Source organism: Microcaecilia unicolor, chromosome 2, assembly GCF_901765095.1.
Source record: "Microcaecilia unicolor chromosome 2, aMicUni1.1, whole genome shotgun sequence".
Taxonomy (NCBI): Eukaryota; Metazoa; Chordata; class Amphibia; order Gymnophiona; family Siphonopidae; genus Microcaecilia; species Microcaecilia unicolor.
Genome location: NC_044032.1, coordinates 572,712,722 through 572,731,546, shown reverse-complemented (window position 1 = coordinate 572,731,546; position 18,825 = coordinate 572,712,722). Strand labels below are relative to the sequence as shown.

At 43.4% G+C, this 18,825-nt stretch overlaps 1 protein-coding gene across 2 annotated transcripts in view; it reads right to left on the bottom strand.

Moving 5' to 3' along the window:
• SORBS2 (sorbin and SH3 domain containing 2) overlaps positions 1-18,825 on the bottom strand; it is a 610,065-nt gene that overhangs the window by 190,668 nt on the left and 400,572 nt on the right. For both annotated transcript variants that reach the window (XM_030191487.1, XM_030191488.1), the window contains exon 12: positions 5,456-5,570. In XM_030191487.1, coding sequence (XP_030047347.1) covers positions 5,456-5,570 — 115 coding nt within the window. The remainder of the gene's footprint in view (positions 1-5,455; positions 5,571-18,825) is intronic.

Genomic DNA, 18,825 nt, shown 5'->3' with positions numbered 1-18,825 from the left:
CATTGGGATGGTCCATTGCCTACAACAGACTCAAGTTAGTGATTACATCATAAGTTATCACTGCACATGTTGTTTTACGTGCATGTAAAGAACTTCACAGCTGGTGACACACTGCCATGCACTGAGTAACATTAGTCACACTTCATCTGTCAGGTTTCTGTAGAGCGCCAGGAGGTGGAACACATGCTGTCTACAATCACATGAGAAGATCTGTTAGATAATACTCATGAAGCAGTCACATATTCATTGGGAAAAGTTGGGGAACGTAAAGCATGAAAGCAACTGACCTCAGCCACATGCCAGACATCTGTATTAAGACACAAGCCTGAAGGCAGAGCCCTTCATCTACATTTCATCAGTGGTGAGCTATGGCTGAAACTGCCACGTTCACATTTTATATTTTTACAGATAGATTGGATTTTATTTCTGCAGCAGTTTAAATAACAGATTTGCTTGTCAAGAGTCAGTTTAATATAGATCAAGATCAAAAAGACAGTAGTTTGCAGAACAGTGTCTTGGAAACATTAAACATTGTGGCCTATGGTTTGTTCTGGTAAACGTTGATCATGTGGAAAACTGGGTATTTTGCAAGTTCTGAAACCTCTTATTGAATCTACATAGGAATTAACCAAATGAATTGTTCTCTAGGTCTTCTAACAAGAACACAAGACCCAATGGTTACAGCTGGACTGATGTGGACTTTAAAGCTACTTTCGAATAGCATCTTTGGAAATTCGTTGTGTAGGTCCAATTAAAAGAAATTACAGTCTGCAAAAGAAGCAAAACTTTACATTGTGCCTGAAATTGCTGCTTTCAGAACTTTTACCAATATACAATGGTTTTTAATAGCAGGCAAGCAAGACAAAGAATGCATTGGTATCCTAGTTGTTTTTTTCTGTTCACCTTTTGGAGTGGAGTGGGGTTTGGGATTGGGAGGCAGGTCAAAATGAGCCAGGTATCAAAGGGCACCACAACACAGTAAAGGTGCACTCATTTCTGGTTTTACTACAGGACAAAAAAAATTATCTTGACATATTCAACACAGATATCAAATGCAGGATCTTAAGAATTCAGGGCAAATTGAAAAAAAAAATGGTATTGGTGACAATTTTATAACAGGACTTCACAATTTAGGTACCTAGGTGAAGCATGCTGAGTGCTAATTCTATAATGGCATCTTGGCACTGAGATTCTGTTTAAGATAACTCACGGTACCGTGAGGGTTTTCACCTCCTTTTTTGTTGTGGCTAAGATTACTAGCATAAATCAGCATCATTCAGCCTACATCTAGGTGTGCCACTTATGTCATGCCAACAGCAGGTATATGTGTGCATACCTAACTGTGGTATTCTGTAAGTTATGCAAGTAAATGCTGGTCTTACTCATGTCTCACCCATGCTTCTCCTCTGTGAACGTCTCCTTGTATTTAAGTGCTAAGGGTCCCTTTTATGAAGCTCTGGTAAAAGGGGCCCAGTGCTAGCGGCGGGGGCTGCTTTTGCCGCTTGCCAGGGCTCCTTTTACCACAGTGGGTAAAAAGGCCAAAAGATTAAATGACCATGTGGTAAGTTCGCACTTCCTGTGCGGTCATTTCGGGGGGAGCACTTCCTGCCACCCACTGAGGTGGCCATAAGGGCTCCCATGCTAACCCGGCGATAACTGGGCGATTAGCCCAAGTATCCCCTGCGCTAGAAAATCAAGTCTGATTTTCTGTAGCACTGGAAATGGCGCATGCTAGGGGTGGAATTACCGCTGCCATCCACGTTGGGCCGGTGGTAGTTCTGGTTGCCACGTGGCAACCCTTAAGTAAAAGAGCCCCTATGTGAGTTACATGCATCATTTATAGAGTAGTGCTGAGTGCTAGTATTATTCTATAAATTTAAACTCTCAAATGGTGCTTAAATTCAGGCTATAGTCAAAAAACAACCATTTTTGCTACTAAGCAAACTGAGTGGGATTACGGTTAGCAAATGTGAAGACTCAAAATACGAAACAAAAAAAGAGGCCTCAACTCTCCATAGGGCACCCTAAGGCAAATTTCATAGCCCCAAACAGGAGTTCATTATTATCACTGGTCTCAATAAGCACCTGGAAAAAAGAGCAGAGGAAAAAAACTCTCAATGGAGGAAACCTAATGCTAAAAAAAAAAAAAAAAAAACCCACTACAACTAACCACCATCAAAGCCACATTCAGCTAACAATGTAACAAAAGTCTGTTCCTAACAAAAAGCACAGAAAAAATAAAAAGTAAACCAATCTACTTAGCTTCAATGACTGTAGAATCAGTTCCAATGTGTCCAATATGAAATGTACATATCAGTCAGCACAGTACTCCAAAACCCCGACAAGGGCCACTTGTTTCACCATGAGCTGCATCAGGAGAAGGAACTACACTGATATGCCAACCATCCCCTCTTCCTTCCTCTAACACTCCCCCCCACCACCACCAGTACCATGTATATACTTTCTCCTCCCTCCAGCTAAAACCATCAGCGGGTCTGACACCCCTGATCCCTTCTCAAATATTGATAATTTAAGATGCTACTTATTTATTTTATTTACTTTAAAACGTTTTTGCATCCCGCCTATATACAAATCTACTTCTTACCCTTGGAGATAATAGTCCTCCCATAAAGCCAAATATTTCTGACAATGCTTTGGGCTCCCTCATAACCAGATATGATTCATCCTCAAGATTTGGTTGATTACCACTGGGAATACCCCCTGGTGCTAGAAAATAAAGGGATTTCCTACTGCCGGAAATGGTATATGTAAAACTGGAACTACTGCCGGGCTCCTGGATGAGGCTGGCAGTAGGGCCAATTTGCCGCATGCCAAGCCAGCGGTAGCCCTACTGCCCTTTGGAAAAAGGGCCCCTAAGTCATAACTTTTTGCCTTTGGCAGGATCCTGGAAGCCCTCTAAATCTTCAAATAAAATCCCCCTTTAATAAGCAAATATATTTTAAAAACTAAAATAAAATTAAGTAGAATAAATAGTTTCCTTTGCTTTTTTCCCTAGGGTCCCCTTGCCAAAACTGTGTTTGTTTTGCTGTCCTGGTGTTGCATTATACAACTTGTTCTTAGTCCTTGATGCAGGCGTCATGTTGAAACATGTTGGGAATCTTATGTTGAAGGACTGCTAGTAACAAATAAGAATCGTTGAAATATATTTTCTTATTAACATTTTTACAATCCAGCCTGTACTCCTTTGTGATTCATTTTATTCCTTTGTATTACTGTGTAATTGTTGTGGTATATCTCTCAATTATTCTTTGTTTGTTCTCCAGTTATTTCAAATGGGATTTTAAAGAAGAAAAGGACATTATAAAAGAAAAGAACAGACAATGTCATACTTGGTCATGGTCATTCATGGGCCTTGGCCATGACTGGTATATCACAACTTACTCAGTTTGTATTGAAATACAATGTTTATTGATTAAAGGAATCATTAGTGTTATGGAACAAACCGTTGTTGCTTGAATTATGAATTACAGTTTGCTTTTCCAGTTTTGATCTTTAAACAATTAAGCTACCCAGCAGGGGATCCTTTTTTAAACAAAAGAGTACAAATTGAGCAGTACTTGTAGGAATAAGGATGCAATGTACATGTTCAACATGACTCTTTTAAAACGTTTTCTGCTCCTGAACTCAGCTGAATTCTTTTGAAGTCTTTTCTTGTATGAATCCCCTAAAGTGTATTCCCAAAGCGATGGCATAATACTTGGTAGTTTTCTGTTAATAGAACCTTCACTACTCATTCTTCTTTCATGTAATGCATATATATTACTGGGGTAGTGAAGTAAATTAATTTTTGATTCCACATTATTTTCTATTTTGTAATGTATTTTAAACTATTTTTATTTTTTAAATTTAATATCACTAGAATAAGTGATTAATATTTTTGAAATCATTTTCTTTAAAACATATAAGTGGAAAAATGCACACACAGGTTCTTTTACTTCTTTTGCATTTTTTCCTGATATTTATTCAAGTCAAATATCAGAATTCAGGAGAAAAGCTTGCAAGGGCATGATATGTACATGGGAATACGCTCCTTGTGATATGTTAAAGCTGCACATTGATATGGGTCTCTGAAGTTCCCAAAATGTAGGGGAGTTCCCACAGCTTGTAGAAAAAATTAGTAAGGGGCCCTTTTACTAAACACACACCCAAATGACACTACCGCCAGGCCAGCGTACCTTCCTGGCGCTAGTTTCAGATTTGGCATGTGCCCATAAAACACGTGGACAAGTTATTTATTTATTTCCTCCTAAGTGTGGCACTTGGCACGCACCAACCTGTCACTGCGCGTGTAGCATGTGAACCTTTACTGCTAGATCAATGGATGGCATTAAGGGCTCAGGCCATTATTGGGTGTGCGCTGGTTTCATTTTTACCGTAGGCCCTTTTCCCATCCCATTAAAAAAAGCCCTTTTTTGTAGATGCGGTAAAAACTGGCCTGGCACGCATCCAATACACGCGCCTACAGTACCGCAGGCCACTTTTTACTGTGGCTTAGTAAAAGGGCCCCTACGTCACTGAACAACATGAGATTTTCTACTAAAAATAAGTTCTAACATCATCAACACATGAGAGAAAGAGAGAGAGATTGTGTGTTTGCGTATGCATGTTGGACGGGTTGTTGGAGCTGTTCTGGTACAATTTTAGGGCCCTGTTTACTAAGCCATAATGTAGGCGTGCTAACGTTTTAGCATGCGCAAATGCTAGAGACACCCATATATTCCTATGGGTGTCTCTAGCATTAGTGCGCTAAAAAGTTAGTGCGCCTACAGTGTAGCTTAGTAAACAAGACCCTTAGTTTTGTTTTCAAAATCAAATATGACTGAACTGTGTCACAAAGGACTGATACATATTCAGAGAGAAACACGAAATGGTTCTCTTTTAAATAATATTGCTGGGAGAAAACTGCATACCTTAAATGTGGGTTCATGAATTTTAAGTATTAAGACTGGAAGTGGAAGGGCCATAATGATCTCTATGCCCACTATTGGGGGGTCTCGGTATAAGCAAAGCTGAGAACCACTAATTTTGAGTACAGTAATACCTCGGATTTCGTTGACTTCGATTATCATCGGTTTCGGTTTTCGTCGATTTGTTCCGCGAAAAATTTGTCTCGGATTTCGTCGGCATGCCCACGTGACCTCGCTGCTAATTTTGCAAAAACAAAGGGCGACCCACGTGTTCTCCGGCTCATTGATTCATATGGAAATAATTGCCTTGTTTTTCGTCGGTTTCCGATTTCGCCGACTGTTTTTGGACGGATTATCGACGAAAACCGAGGTATCACAGTATTAAGTAAAATCAAAGACTTGAACTTAGATTTTGGGATGGTAGATAGTTTCACTATAAGTAAAAATGTTTCAAACATAAGCAGATGTTGTGGTTTATTACAGCTACTAATTCTTATCTCTCTGCATGGAGAAATATGTTCTCTTACCGGTCTTTCATGTTCAAGGATGGATGACTTTCCTGGCTCATATTCAAAAATGCTCCTTGGTTCAGAACGGAATTTGCGTGTGTCTACTTTTCGGTCAGGAGGCTCCCATTCATTTCTAAAATGAGAAATATAAGGATGTTTGACTGGATTTATTCCATCATGTACAGTTCTTCAGAATGCAATTATTTAATGAAAATCAGAGAAATCTCAGTTTACCATCTACAACCAATTGCAGTGTTACTCAGAGTAAATCAAATCATGGTAAAGCTGTATGAAATATAAAACCATAATGAAATAATATTGAAGGAAAACAGACTTCTACTCTAGCTGGAACTGTAAGTTGTGAAAGAAACTACCATCAAGTGAGGAGCTGGATATATTTTTTAAGCATACAGTATAGAAAAATTAAAAATGAATTAGAGATTCAGAATCAAACAGATTGTAGAAAAATATGAAGGGTATATAGATTATCATAATATAAAATAATTCCTAACCAATGGAAATAGATTTACTAGAGTTGGAAAAGAGAAGGAAATGAGATCAGACCTCACTGCAGCTTTTGACCTTATCCACCATTCCACTCTCTTATGTCATCTTCAAGATTTAGGTATTTCTGGGTCTGTTTTATCCTGGTTTTACTCCTACTTAAATAATAGATCATTTCAGGTTCACTGATCTGAGGGCCTGATGCACAGAGCTTACTGTGCTGTTAACGTTTGCTTTAGACTGGTTCTAGCCAGTCTAAAGCAAATGTTATTTAGCGAGCAATGCACAAAGGGGGTTTCCGTGGCTCTAATGTGTGCCATTAGAAGCCACCAAGAACCCCATGCAAATGAGCTCAATAGTATTTTAATAAGCATTCCGGGCAATGTACATCTCCAGAGTACCTAGCTCTAATGCAAAGGCTGCCTGCTTGTGCTCCTTACCTCTCTCCCCCTGCTGACACCCCTGACAAAGTTCCCTGGTAGTCTGGTGGACCCCAGACTCCCCGATGAATCCCAATCCTGCCTCCTGACCTCCCGCACACCTCCTCTTGTGTCTTAGATGGAGTTGAGTATTTTTCCAAAATATCCCCCCCTTCCCTTATAATTTGGAATTTAGATTTCCTTATGTTTCTATTCCCACTCTTTGTATTTCCCCCATTTATTTAGATTGTAAACTGCTTAGATATTTTAAACCATATGTGGTATAACAAATAAAGATAAATGTGAACTGTGAAATACATCCAAGAATGGAAAAGTCAATATGCTTACCATGAAACAAGACCCAATCTAAAGGGTCCTTTTACCAAGCTGCTGTAAGAAGAGCCCTACACTAGTGGTGGTGGGCCGTTTTTGCCGCACACTGTGGCCCTTTTTACCGCAGTGGGTAAAAAAGGCTGTAAATTGCCATGGCCATGTAGTAAGATTGCTCTTATCACATGGCCATGTGGGGGGGAAGCACTTACTGATACCCATTGAGGTGGCAGAAAGGGCTCCCGCGCTAAGCAGGTTAGCAGCATGTTAAAAATTACAGTCTGATTGTCCCTAGCACGAGAAATGGCACGCGCTGGGGCTGGAACTACCACCGTTGCCTGTGTTGGGCAGGCGGTAGCTCCAGCTTAGCATGTGGCAAGACGAATTGGGCCTACTGCCACTTTGTAAAAGGGCCTCTAAGTCATCAAGGAAATGACTTTCAATGACAGATCTATACTATTTATATTTAATTATTTTAGGAAAGTGATGAGAGGGTGGTGGAGGGATGCCTGAGAAACTATAGTGAGTTGAATAAAGAAGATGGGGAGAAGGGAGGATTTTAGGGGGAGCAGAGAGGAGGAGAAGAATAAACTGTATCAAAATACGGTATGTGATTTTATAATAAATTGTTATTTCATTCTTATGTGTCACCTGAAAGTCTCAGCTGGTGTACACTTGTATCATTGTTTCTTCTGTTTTGTTGCCTATCTTTGTTTGGAGAGTGTACATTTGGGTACCATAGGCATTTTTCTTATCTCTGGGGCAATGAAGGGTTAGGATACATGCCTAAGATCACAAGTTGCTGCAATGAGATTTGAACAAGGCTCTGCTGGTTCTTTGCCTGCTGCTCTAACCATTAGGGTACTCTTCCATGCCTATATACATTTTTTAATTTAAACAATTCAAATCCAGGATACCTTTTTACAAAAACAAGGACATATCCCTTCACAACATTTGAAGACTTGCTGAGTTCTATTGTGCTGTTCAATAAAGATGGTTTTCAACTTAAATTATATGTTTCAATTTTATAAACTATTTTTCAAAATTATGACATATATACATGCAAAAATGGTGAAGAGAAAAATGGGATAATAAAATATGGAATACCACTTTGAATATAGAAAATCAATGCAATTTGATTGCATAAAGCTACACATAAAATTATAGTAGGACTAGATAGAAAGTCTCCTTTAAGAGTCCATTAAACAAGAACATTCTGAATTAAAGTAGTATTTCATTTCAGGCAGCTCAAATGTTTGCCAGGCTGAAAGGCTCCCTAGGGGAGTAAAGAGCTGAAGAACAGCATTGTAACCCTTAGGAGGAGTAAATAACTTTTTAGTATAAGTTTTGCTAAGCCATTTTTCTCTCTGTAAGTTAGGATTTGCTAACAAAAGGGTCTGCTAAACCCTCCTCAGTAATAATCCAGCCTCTTGCTGGGTCTATTTTTTCTGAGAAGTCCATCAGAGGGTGCTATAGTGGTCAATCTGTCATTTCTTCTTCTTTCTATTGTTATATGCCACTCTATCCAGGATGCATTAAAAACAGAAAATATGCAACACATCTAAGATAAATAGGAGATAAATAATATAAAAATATTGGTGCACCAAAATCTAAGCTAAGCATAACACATAATCAAAACAAACCAACCTCATAAGCAAGGTCACACAAAGGAGAAATTGGCACAAGATAGAATAAATAGAAAAACATAAGATTAAAGTCTCATAAGAGGCCAAAGAACACTAAGGGGCCCTTTTAATAAGGTGTGGGAGGGCTAACGTGCGGGTAGCGCATGCCAAATTGGCACTACCGCTGGGCTAGCATACGCACCAGTGGTAATTCTGAGTTTGGTGTGCGACAAACCCCGTGGGGGGGGGGGGGGGGGGGGGGGGCGTTCCAGGTGGTAATCAGCAGTTGGTGTGCAATGCATGGTTACCGCGTGGGTAGTGTGTGAGCCTTTACCACTAGGTCAATGGGTGGCAGTAAGGGCTCAGGCCATAAATAGGTGTGCACTAGTTTTTATTTCAGCGCACGCCCATTGCCTGGCACATTAAAAAGCCCTTTTTCCTAGCTGCAGTAACAAATGGCCCAGTGCACGCCCAAAACACGTGCTCACACTACCGGACACTTTTTACCGCAGCTTGGTAAATGGACCCAGCAGACCGAATCTGGACTAACTTCGCTCTACTTACCGATGAAACCATTACCCAAGCGATCAAAAGGTTTGCCAAATCCCACTGCAAATTGGACACATGTCCCAACAACCTAATAAAATCTGCCCCTCAATGCTTCATAGCAGACCTCAAGTCATACCTAAACTACATGCTACAACATGGATTCTTCCCTAAGGATAAAGGAAACATACTACTCACCCCAATACCTAAAGACTCAAAGAAAAAAAGCACACGACAATCAATTACCACCTGGTAGCATCCATTCCTCTGGTAGTTAAACTAATGGAAAGTATGGTAACCAAACAGCTTACCAACTACTTAAACAATTTCTCAATACTACATGAATCGCAATCAGGATTTCGATCCAACCACAGCACCGAAACAGTACTAATCACTCTCCTAACCAAATTCAAACAAGCAATTGCAACTGGCAATAGTATACTTCTCCTACAATTCGACATGTCCAGCGCATTCGACATGGTTAACCATAAAATACTACTAAACATCCTAGAATACTTCGGGATTGGTGGACACGTACTTAGTTGGATAAAGGGCTTCCTAACCGCAAGAACATACCAAGTAATATCAAATTCAAACACATGATCACCATGGAAACCAGAATGTGGAGTACCCCAAGGTTCACCGCTTTCACCGACCCTTTTCAACCTAATGATGACTCCTCTAGCCAAATCGCTATCCAACCAAGGCCTTAATCCTTACATCTACGCAGACGATGTCACGATCTATATCCCGTTCAAACATGAACAGAAATCACAAATGAAATCAAACATAGCCTCCAAATCATGAATTCATGGGCGGATGCATTTCAATTAAAACTCAATGCAGAAAATACACAATGTCTCATCCTCTCATCACAATATAACACGTATAAACCCACCACTATAAACACCCCAGACTACACCCTTCCTGTCTCAGATAGCCTGAAAATTCTTGGAGTCACAATCGACCGAAATCTCATACTAGAAAGCAATGCGAAAAATACCACAAAGAAAATGTTCCATTCAATGTGGAAACAAAAGAGTAAAACCTTTCTTCCCAAGGGAAATATTCTGCAGCCTGGTACAATCAATGGCATTAAGCCACCTAGATTATTGCAATGCAATCTATGCCGGATGCAAAGCACAAATCATGAAGAAACTCCAAACTGCTCAAAACACAGCGGCCAGACTCATATTTGGAAAAACGAAATATGAAAGTGCCAAACCCCTAAGGGAAAAACTACACTGGCTCCCACTTAAAGAACGTATTGCGTTCACAATTTGCACCTTGGTTCATAAAATTATTCATGGCGAGGCCCCAGCCTATATGTCAGATGTCATAGACCTACCAACCAGGAACACAAAAAGATCAGCACGCACAATGTTGAATCTCCACTACCCCAGCTGCAAAGGACTAAAATATAAATCAACATATGCATCCAGCTTCTCATACATAAGCACCCAACTATGGAATACACTACCAAACGCAATAAAAACAATACACGACCTAACAAACTTCCGAAAATCACTAAAAACCAACCTGTTCAAAAAGACATACCACAATGACCCTACCTAAATACCAGACAACGAAACTACACTGGAACTGGACTAAACCGAACTCTCTACGCTTGACTGCTTCCTTACTCTGACACCAAGGGACTTTAACACAATTCCACTTTATTTCTCATTCCAGTATTGAACTCTTTATACTTGAATGCTTATTCTACTCTTGTCACTTATGAACTCTAAAGCAATATCACATTGTATTTCTCATCCCGGATATGGCAATTGCCACTACGGCATAATGAAAGCCACCTTGAGCCTGCAAATAGGTGGGAAAATGTGGGATACAAATGCAACTAATAAATAAATAAATACATAAAAATATATTTTATTTTTTGAATTTATTAACTGGAATATGTTTGCGTTGGGAAATGTGCATCACAGATGTTTATGTACTGTGTTCAGTACAAAAGGAAATGTATTTGTTTCTTCAGTGTTGTTCTGTTTTACTTGAATAGATGTTTTGGTGTTTTAGGGTCCAGTGTAATATTTGTAGTGCTGCCCTCCCGGATTATGTGGCATATGGAAGAAACAAGCAACTGCACCAGACCAGTTCCTCCTCCTCTGCTGGCCTAAGTTCAACTGTTTATTTGAACTGTGTGACTGTATGGATCTGAGTGGTTCAAATAAGCAGTGGGCCTAGGCTGGTAGAGGAAGAGGAAATGGTCTGACATGTAGCTGCTTGCTTCTTCTTACACCATTTGATCCAGGAGAAAGACATGGTAAGGTGGGGGTAGGGCAAGGAGACAAGGAATAGAGAAAGGTAGGTGTTGGAGGCTAAGAGGAGAGAAAGAACTAGGAAGCTGAGGGAATGGAAGGGGTTCAAGCTAAGTCAGGCTGAGAAAGAAATAGAGAGGGTAGAGCCTGGACAGTGATTATTACAGGGAAAGGAAGAAACTGGGGGAGTGGTCGGACCTTATGACTGGGGAAATTCTGTACAAAAAATTACAAATAATGCAGAATTTTTAAATATTGCACACAGACCCCCCTGTTTACTACACTGTGCTAGAGCTGGCGGTGTGCTAACGCCGACACAGCCCATTCACTTTGAATGGGCTGTCAGCATTGCCGCATAGCTTAGTAAACAGGGGGGAGAATTTCCCAAAATGTTTTATGCAGAAATTATCAGTTTGCGCTGAATTCTCCCAGGAGTAATAAGTACAGTTCTTGCAGTTTGTATCACAGCACTGATGCTACTGTTGTATGACTTGTTTGCTAAATGTATATTGAGTTTGAATTTTCTTAAGGTTTTGTATTCATTCATAATGGGTGGATGGGTTGGGGGGGGGGGCACATGGGCCCTGGACCGACAGCAAATGCATCTCCATTTCTCCTTCCTTGGGGTTCTGCTGCATCCACTCTGGGTTTCTTTGTATTTCATTTTATGTCTACATATTTGTTTCTAGTTTGCAGTCTATTATTATTATTATTACTACTATTATTATTATTTGGCTTTACATGCATATAATATATAAATCTATGACTTACATATGCATTTTCATGTTTTTTTTTATGGTTCAACATTTTTTATTGATGACACCACATAAGATACACATTCACTTTCTGAACATACAGAACTCATATTTGAAAATGCACTATGGTTATCCAGATTACTACAGTCCGTCATCAACTTTTTTTTTTCAATTAATCCCCACCCCACCCTCCCTTTTTATGTTCCCATCTGTTGGTTATCAAAAAACAACAAGAAGATATATTCAAGTACTTGCAATATTAAGAACAGAACAATATCATCCACAGTACGTTTCCTTTTCTCCCCACCCCCTTTTCCCCTTCTCCCTTCCCCTTTGATCCCCCTTATTTTCCTTCGTATCCATCAAACAAAAACAACCTTATATGAACTATTTATACTTCTCCAAACTAGGCGCCTTTAGATTCAGATTCCTCCACACAATCCTTGCTCCATAAGGATTTACTAAGGCCTGCATTGCATGACCCGATTTTCCAATACCGCCATGCATTGCTTAATTGCTTTCTATGACTCCCAACCCCTTTACTCCCTGATTATAGTTTTGAAGAGGAGCTAGGGGCGGTGGGTGGCACCATCTCAACCTTCGCCTCAGGCAGCAGATTGCCTTGGGCTGCCCCTGGGGTGTGGTTTGGGTGTATTTTGGGTGGGACTAAGAAGAGGCCAAAAGATGAACATCCAACTCTGATTGCAGAACCTACTGTGCCTTTGTAAAAGGGCCAGAGGCATAGCCAGGTTTTGACATCAGGTGGAGCAGACTTTTATAAAATAGGAACTGGATAACTTGGAAACCCTATGTGGAGGTTCCATTCAATATTACACCATACAAAGGCAACACTTGGTAAGTGAATTTAGGATCCCTGATTGCAAGGTGATGGAAGGAGCACTGGCATATGGCACTGTGACTTAGCTGAGGCCTGCAGTATGTAAAATTATTGGGGGTGGGGACATGGTTATAAATGAAGGCTCCTGGCTCCTGATTCCAGTCCTGGATCCAAATGAGCCCAAAGAAAGGAAAAGGAAACTTGAGCCAAATTTTCAAAAAAGAACCAGAGGAGAGGGTTAGTGAAGGGTGGGAAAGGATTCCGGATGAGAATTAAAGAAAGTGGATCTACTACATGTGGAGGATCCCTATAGCGAGTCAGAGAGGGATGGATCATAATACTCCTTCAGTATTTTATGTAGTCCGATTTGGCCATTTAACTAAGGGGCCCTTTTACAAAGGTGTGGTAGGATTTATTCTCTATGCTCTATGACTGTGCAGCGCATGCCAAAATGAGACTACCGCCAGGCTAGCACGCTCCCCTGGAGGTAATTTCGGATTTGGCATGAACGCTGGGACAAATTATTTTTTTATTTCCTGCCGCATGCGGCGTTTCCAGCATTAATCAGTAGTTGATGCGCGCCAACCGGTCACCGCGAGCGTAGCATGTAAGCCCTTACCACTAGATCAATGGGTAGTGTTAAGGGCTCAGGCCGTAAATAGGCGTGCACTGGTTTCAATTTTACAGCAGGCCCTTTACCCGGCCCATTGAAAAAAGCCCTTTTCCCCCAGATGTGGTAAAAACTGGCCCGGCGTGTACCACAAACATGCACCCACACTACCGCAGGCCACTTTTTGCCTCCTCATAGTAAAAGAACCCCTTAACCCTCTGTTGCTTCAGGTAAAAGCTTAGATTGTGAGCCCTCTAGGGAAGTACCTGAATGTAACTCACCTTGAGCTGCTAATGAAAAAGGTGTGAGCAAAATTCAAATACATAAATAAAACCACATAAGAGATAACTGGCTGCATAAACCCAGATATTCAATGCCAGTGCCCAGACATTGCCTGGTATTGAATATCACCAGCTGAATATCTACCCCCTTTGTAACTACAGAGGTAAAATTTTGGGGTGCAGCTATCATCTTATTTTTCATTCTTAATCCATTTAATTTAATTAATTCAATCATTGCTACTGGGGGAATGAATTAATCAAAAAAATTCAAATATTCCCTGCTGCTTTAGTTCTAGCTTTCCAGCAGTTGTTTATTTATTGACCACCCGATATTTAAAACTATTTAATCGGCCAGGAACGACTCCTGGCTGTTTAAATAGCATTTAAGTGCCTAACCATGGATATTCAGCTGGAGATAACTGGTTATCTCCCACTGAATATCCTGATTAGCAGCTGCCCACTAACCGGCTATATCGCATGACATAGCCAGTAAGGCACGGATATTCAGCTCCAAACCGGCTATGTTGAGCGGTCAAAATAGGCCACTTAAATAGCAGGCCTATCCTTTGACCACTAAAAAGCTAACAGCTTAGCACTGAATATCGGCATAGCCGATTAACTTTTTGGCGGCTAAAATAAACCCAGATATTCAATACCGGTGTTTGGAAACAGCCCAGAATTGAATATCCAGGTTTAAAGCTGTAGACAGCAAATGCACTGCCTGCTGCTGGCTGAATATTGGGCCCTTAAAAGCATTTACAGGCCACATATCATACCCCAATGTGGTGTGCAGCAAACATAAGAAATAATAACAGGACAAACCAAACAAACACATCAAGGGATCCTTTTACTATCAAGGGATCCTTTTACTAAGGTGCGCTAACGGATTAAGTGCCCGCTAATCATTAGTGCATGCTAAATTTATTTATTTGTTACATTTGTATCCCACATTTTCCCACGTATTTGTAGGCTCAATGTGGCTTACATAGTACCGGAGAGGCCTTTGCAGGCTCTGGTGTGAACAAATACAGGGTGATGTTGTGGTAAGATCAAGTTCATGTGGCACAGCCACATTAGGGAATCGGAGTACGGAAGAGTTGTGTTATGTCCATTACGTGCTTTAGTTTGGTTGTGTTACAGAGATTAGGCATTTAAGTTGGATCAGTAGGGTATGCCTTTTTAAACAGATTGGTTTTTAGTGATTTCCAGAAGTTTAGGTGGTCGTACGTCGTGCTAAGAAGCCCATAAGTATAAAATGGGCTTCTTAACATTTAGTGCACATTAATCATTAGTGTGCACTAAATCCATTAGTGCATCTTAGTAAAAGGAGCCCCAAGTAAGCAAAGTCAGGGGCCCTTTTATGAAGCAGTGGTAAGTTCAATGTGGGCTTACCACTCGTTAACAGGGAAGTACCACCAGGCTACTGCAGGATCCCGGCAGTAGTTCCCTCCCCCAGCGTGCACACCATTTCTGGCGCAGCAAGGTAAAATTATGTATCATACCTGATAATTTTCTTTCCATTAATCATAGCTGATCAATCCATAGACTGGTGGGTTGTGTCCATCTACCAGCAGGTGGAGATAGAGAGCAAACTTTTGCCTCCCTATATGTGGTCATGTGCTGCCGGAAACTCCTCAGTATGTCGATATCAAAGCTCCATCCGCAGGACTCAGCACTTAGAGAATTACACCCACGAAGGGACACTCTGCCCAGCTCACCACCGCCGAAACGGGGGAGGGGAATTAACCCAGCTCATCCCCACACAAGTGGGGGAGGGGAATCCGTCCAGCTCATCCCCGCGGAGCGGGGGAGGGACACCACACCCGCCGATGCGGGGGGATCTGGCTTATCCTGCAACCGCAACCGCGGGAGGAGCCTACTGACCCTAACACCGCCGAAGCGGGAGGGGTACAAAGCTGCCCTACAGCCGCACGAAGCGGGAGGGAGTGCCGGCAGAATTTAAATCTCAATCCAGCCCCGTAAAACGGAGGGGAGAGGAATGCAGCAGCTCACTGTAACACAAACTCGTCTCAACTCTTGAAGAATCCAAGTGAAAGAAGAACTTGAACACGAAGTCCTCCTGAAGTAACTGAAGGCTAAACTTGAAGCTAAAATTCAACCAGAATATAAACAGTACAGATATCTGGGAGGGGCTATGGATTGATCAGCTATGATTAATGGAAAGAAAATTATCAGGTATGATACATAATTTTACCTTCCATATCATCAAGCTGATCAATCCATAGACTGGTGGGATGTACCGAAGCAGTACTCACCCAGGGCGGGACATAGAAATCCCTGACCGCAACACTGAAGCTCCAAACCGGGCCTCCGCCCGAGCAGCCACAGTCAAGCGGTAATGCCTGGCAAAGGTATGGGCCTTCCCCGCGGCCACCTAAGCCGCTGCAATGGCTTCCTTGCCCATCTTGCCACTGTAGGCTTAGAAGCCTGCAGACCCTTACGAGGACCTGTAAACAGGACAAACAGATTATCCGATTTCCGGAAATCATTGGTCACTTCCAAGTATCTGATGATGACTCGTCTCACATCCAGAAATTGAGAGCAGAGTATTCCTCTGGGTAGACCTCCCTACGAAAGGAAGGGAGACAGAGCTGCTGAATCACATGGAAGCGAAAAACAATCTTGGGCAGGAAGGAAGGCACTGTGCGAATAGTCACTCCTGCCTCAGTGAACTGCAGAAAAAACTCTCGACATGAGAGTGCCTGGAGCTCGGAAACTCTTCTGGCTGAAGTGATAGCCACCAAAAAGACTGCTTTCAACGCCAGGTCTTTCAGAGATGCCCTCGACAAGGGTTCAAAAGGCGGCTTCTGCAATGCTCTTAGCACCAGGTTGAGATTCCACGCAGGCACCACTGAGTGCAGAGGAGGGCGCAGGTGATTAACTCCCTTGAGAAAGCGCACCACATCTGGCTGCGAAGCCAGGGAAGCACCCTTCAGGCGGCCCCTGAAGCAAGCCAGAGCCGCTACCTGAACTTTCAGGGAACTGAGCGACAGGCCTTTGTCCAGACCTTCTTGCAGGAACGCCAACACTGAAGAAATTGGAGCAGTGAAGGGAGAAAGTGAGCCTGCTTCACACCACGCTGCAAAGATACGCCAAACCCTGGCGTAAGCAGTAGAAGTAGAGCGCTTCCTCGCTCTCAGCATAGTGGCGATGACCTTGTCTGAGAAGCCCTTCTTTCTCAGACGCTGTCGCTCAATAGCCAGGCCGTAAGACCAAAGGGGGAGGGATCCTCCATCACCACGGGACCCTGATGTAACAGGCCCTGCTCCACTGGCAGCCGCAGAGGATCGCCGACTGAGAGCCTGATCAAGTCCGCATGCCAGGGACGTCTGGGCCAATCCGGACCCACCAGGATTACCCTGCCGGGATGCTTTGCCACCCGGTCTAGCACCCTGCCCAACATGGGCCAGGGCGGGAACACATAGAGAAGCTCTTGTGTCGGCCACTGTTGGAGAAGAGCATCTACTCCCAGGGATCGAGGGTCCCGTCCTCTGCTGAAAAAGCGCGGCACTTGGCAATTGGCCGATGACGCCATCAGATCTAGGCTCGGCTGGCCCCAGCGCTTCGTGATGCCCAAGAACGCCTCAGCAGATAGCTGCCACTCTCCAGGCTCCAAGGTATGGCGACTGAGAAAGTCCGCCTTGACATTCATGACTCCGGCAATGTGGGTCGCTGACAGCTGTTCCAGGTTCGCTTCCGCCCACTGGCATAGATTCATGGCCTCCTTGGCTAGAGGGGCGCTCTTGGTACCTCCCCGGCGGTTGACATAGGCCACAGCCGTGGCATTGTCCAACAGGACCCGTACAGGCTTCAACACCAGTACCGGGATGAACTCCAACAACACCAACCGAATGGCTCTGAGTTCCAGGAGGTTGATAGACCACTTGCCTCTGCAGGAGACCAGAGCCCCTGCGCTGTCCTTCCCAAGCAGTGGGCTCCCCAGCCCATCAAAGAGGCGTCTGTCGTGACGACAATCCACTCCGGGGTCACCAGAGGCATTCCTGCAGACAACTTGTCTGTCTGCGTCCACCAGCTCAGCGCCTTGTGCACTGCTGGGTCCAAGGGAAGGTGCACAGCATAATCCTCCGACATCGGAGTCCAGCGCAGCCGCAGAGATTGTTGTAGTGGTCTCATATGAGCCCTGGCCCAGGGCACTACTTCCATCGTGGCCGACATAGAGCCCAACAGCTGCACGTAGTCCCAAGCCCGAATAGGAGAGGCTACTAGGAACTAGTCCACCTGAGCCTGAAACTTGACAATCCGATTGTCTGGCAGGAACACTCTGCCCACTTGGGTGTCGAATCGAACTCCCAGATACTCCAGGGACTGAGTCGGGCGCAGCTGGCTTTACTCCCAGTTGATGATCCACCCCAGGGAGCTCAAAAGAGCAACCACCCGGTTCACAGCTTTGCCGCGCTCTGCATAAGAGGGGGCTTGGATCAACCAGTCGTCCAGATAAGGATGGACTTGAACTCCTTCCTTCCTCAGGAAGGCCGCGATGACCACCATTACTTTGGAGAAGGTCCGCGGAGCAGTAGCCAACCCGAACGGGAGGGCTCTGAACTGGAAGTGTCGGCCCAGTACTGCAAAACGCAGAAAGCGTTGATGAGGAGGCCAGATGGGAATATGCAAGTACGCTTCCTTGATGTCCAAGGATGCCAGGAACTCTCCTGCCTTCACTGCCGCTATAACAGAGCGGAGGGTCTCCATGCGAAAGTGCCGAACTTTCAAGGCCCAATTGACCCCTTTGAGGTCGAGGATAGGCCGTACAGAACCTCCTTTCTTTGGTATCACAAAGAAAAAGGAGTAACATCCCTTGCCAAGCTGATTTTCTGGCACCGGAACGACCGCCCCCAGGCGGATCAGATTGTTCAAGGTCTGCTGCACTACCACAGCTTTGACCGGAGACTTGCAGGGAGAGAGTACAAACCCGTCTTTTAAGGGTCGGCAGAACTCTAGCTTGTAGCCGTCTCTGATGACTTCCAGCACCCAAGCGTCTGAAGTTATTGTGGTCCACTCGCCCATAAACGAGGACAGCCGTCCTCCAATCTGCACTGGGGCGTGGACCAAGGCCCCGTCATTGGGTACGAGACCCTGGGGGAGGACCGGAGGGAGCACCTCCGGGACGGCGGTCTCTGCGAAAGGAATGCTGCTTGGGGGAGAAGTTCCTCTTGAAGGAA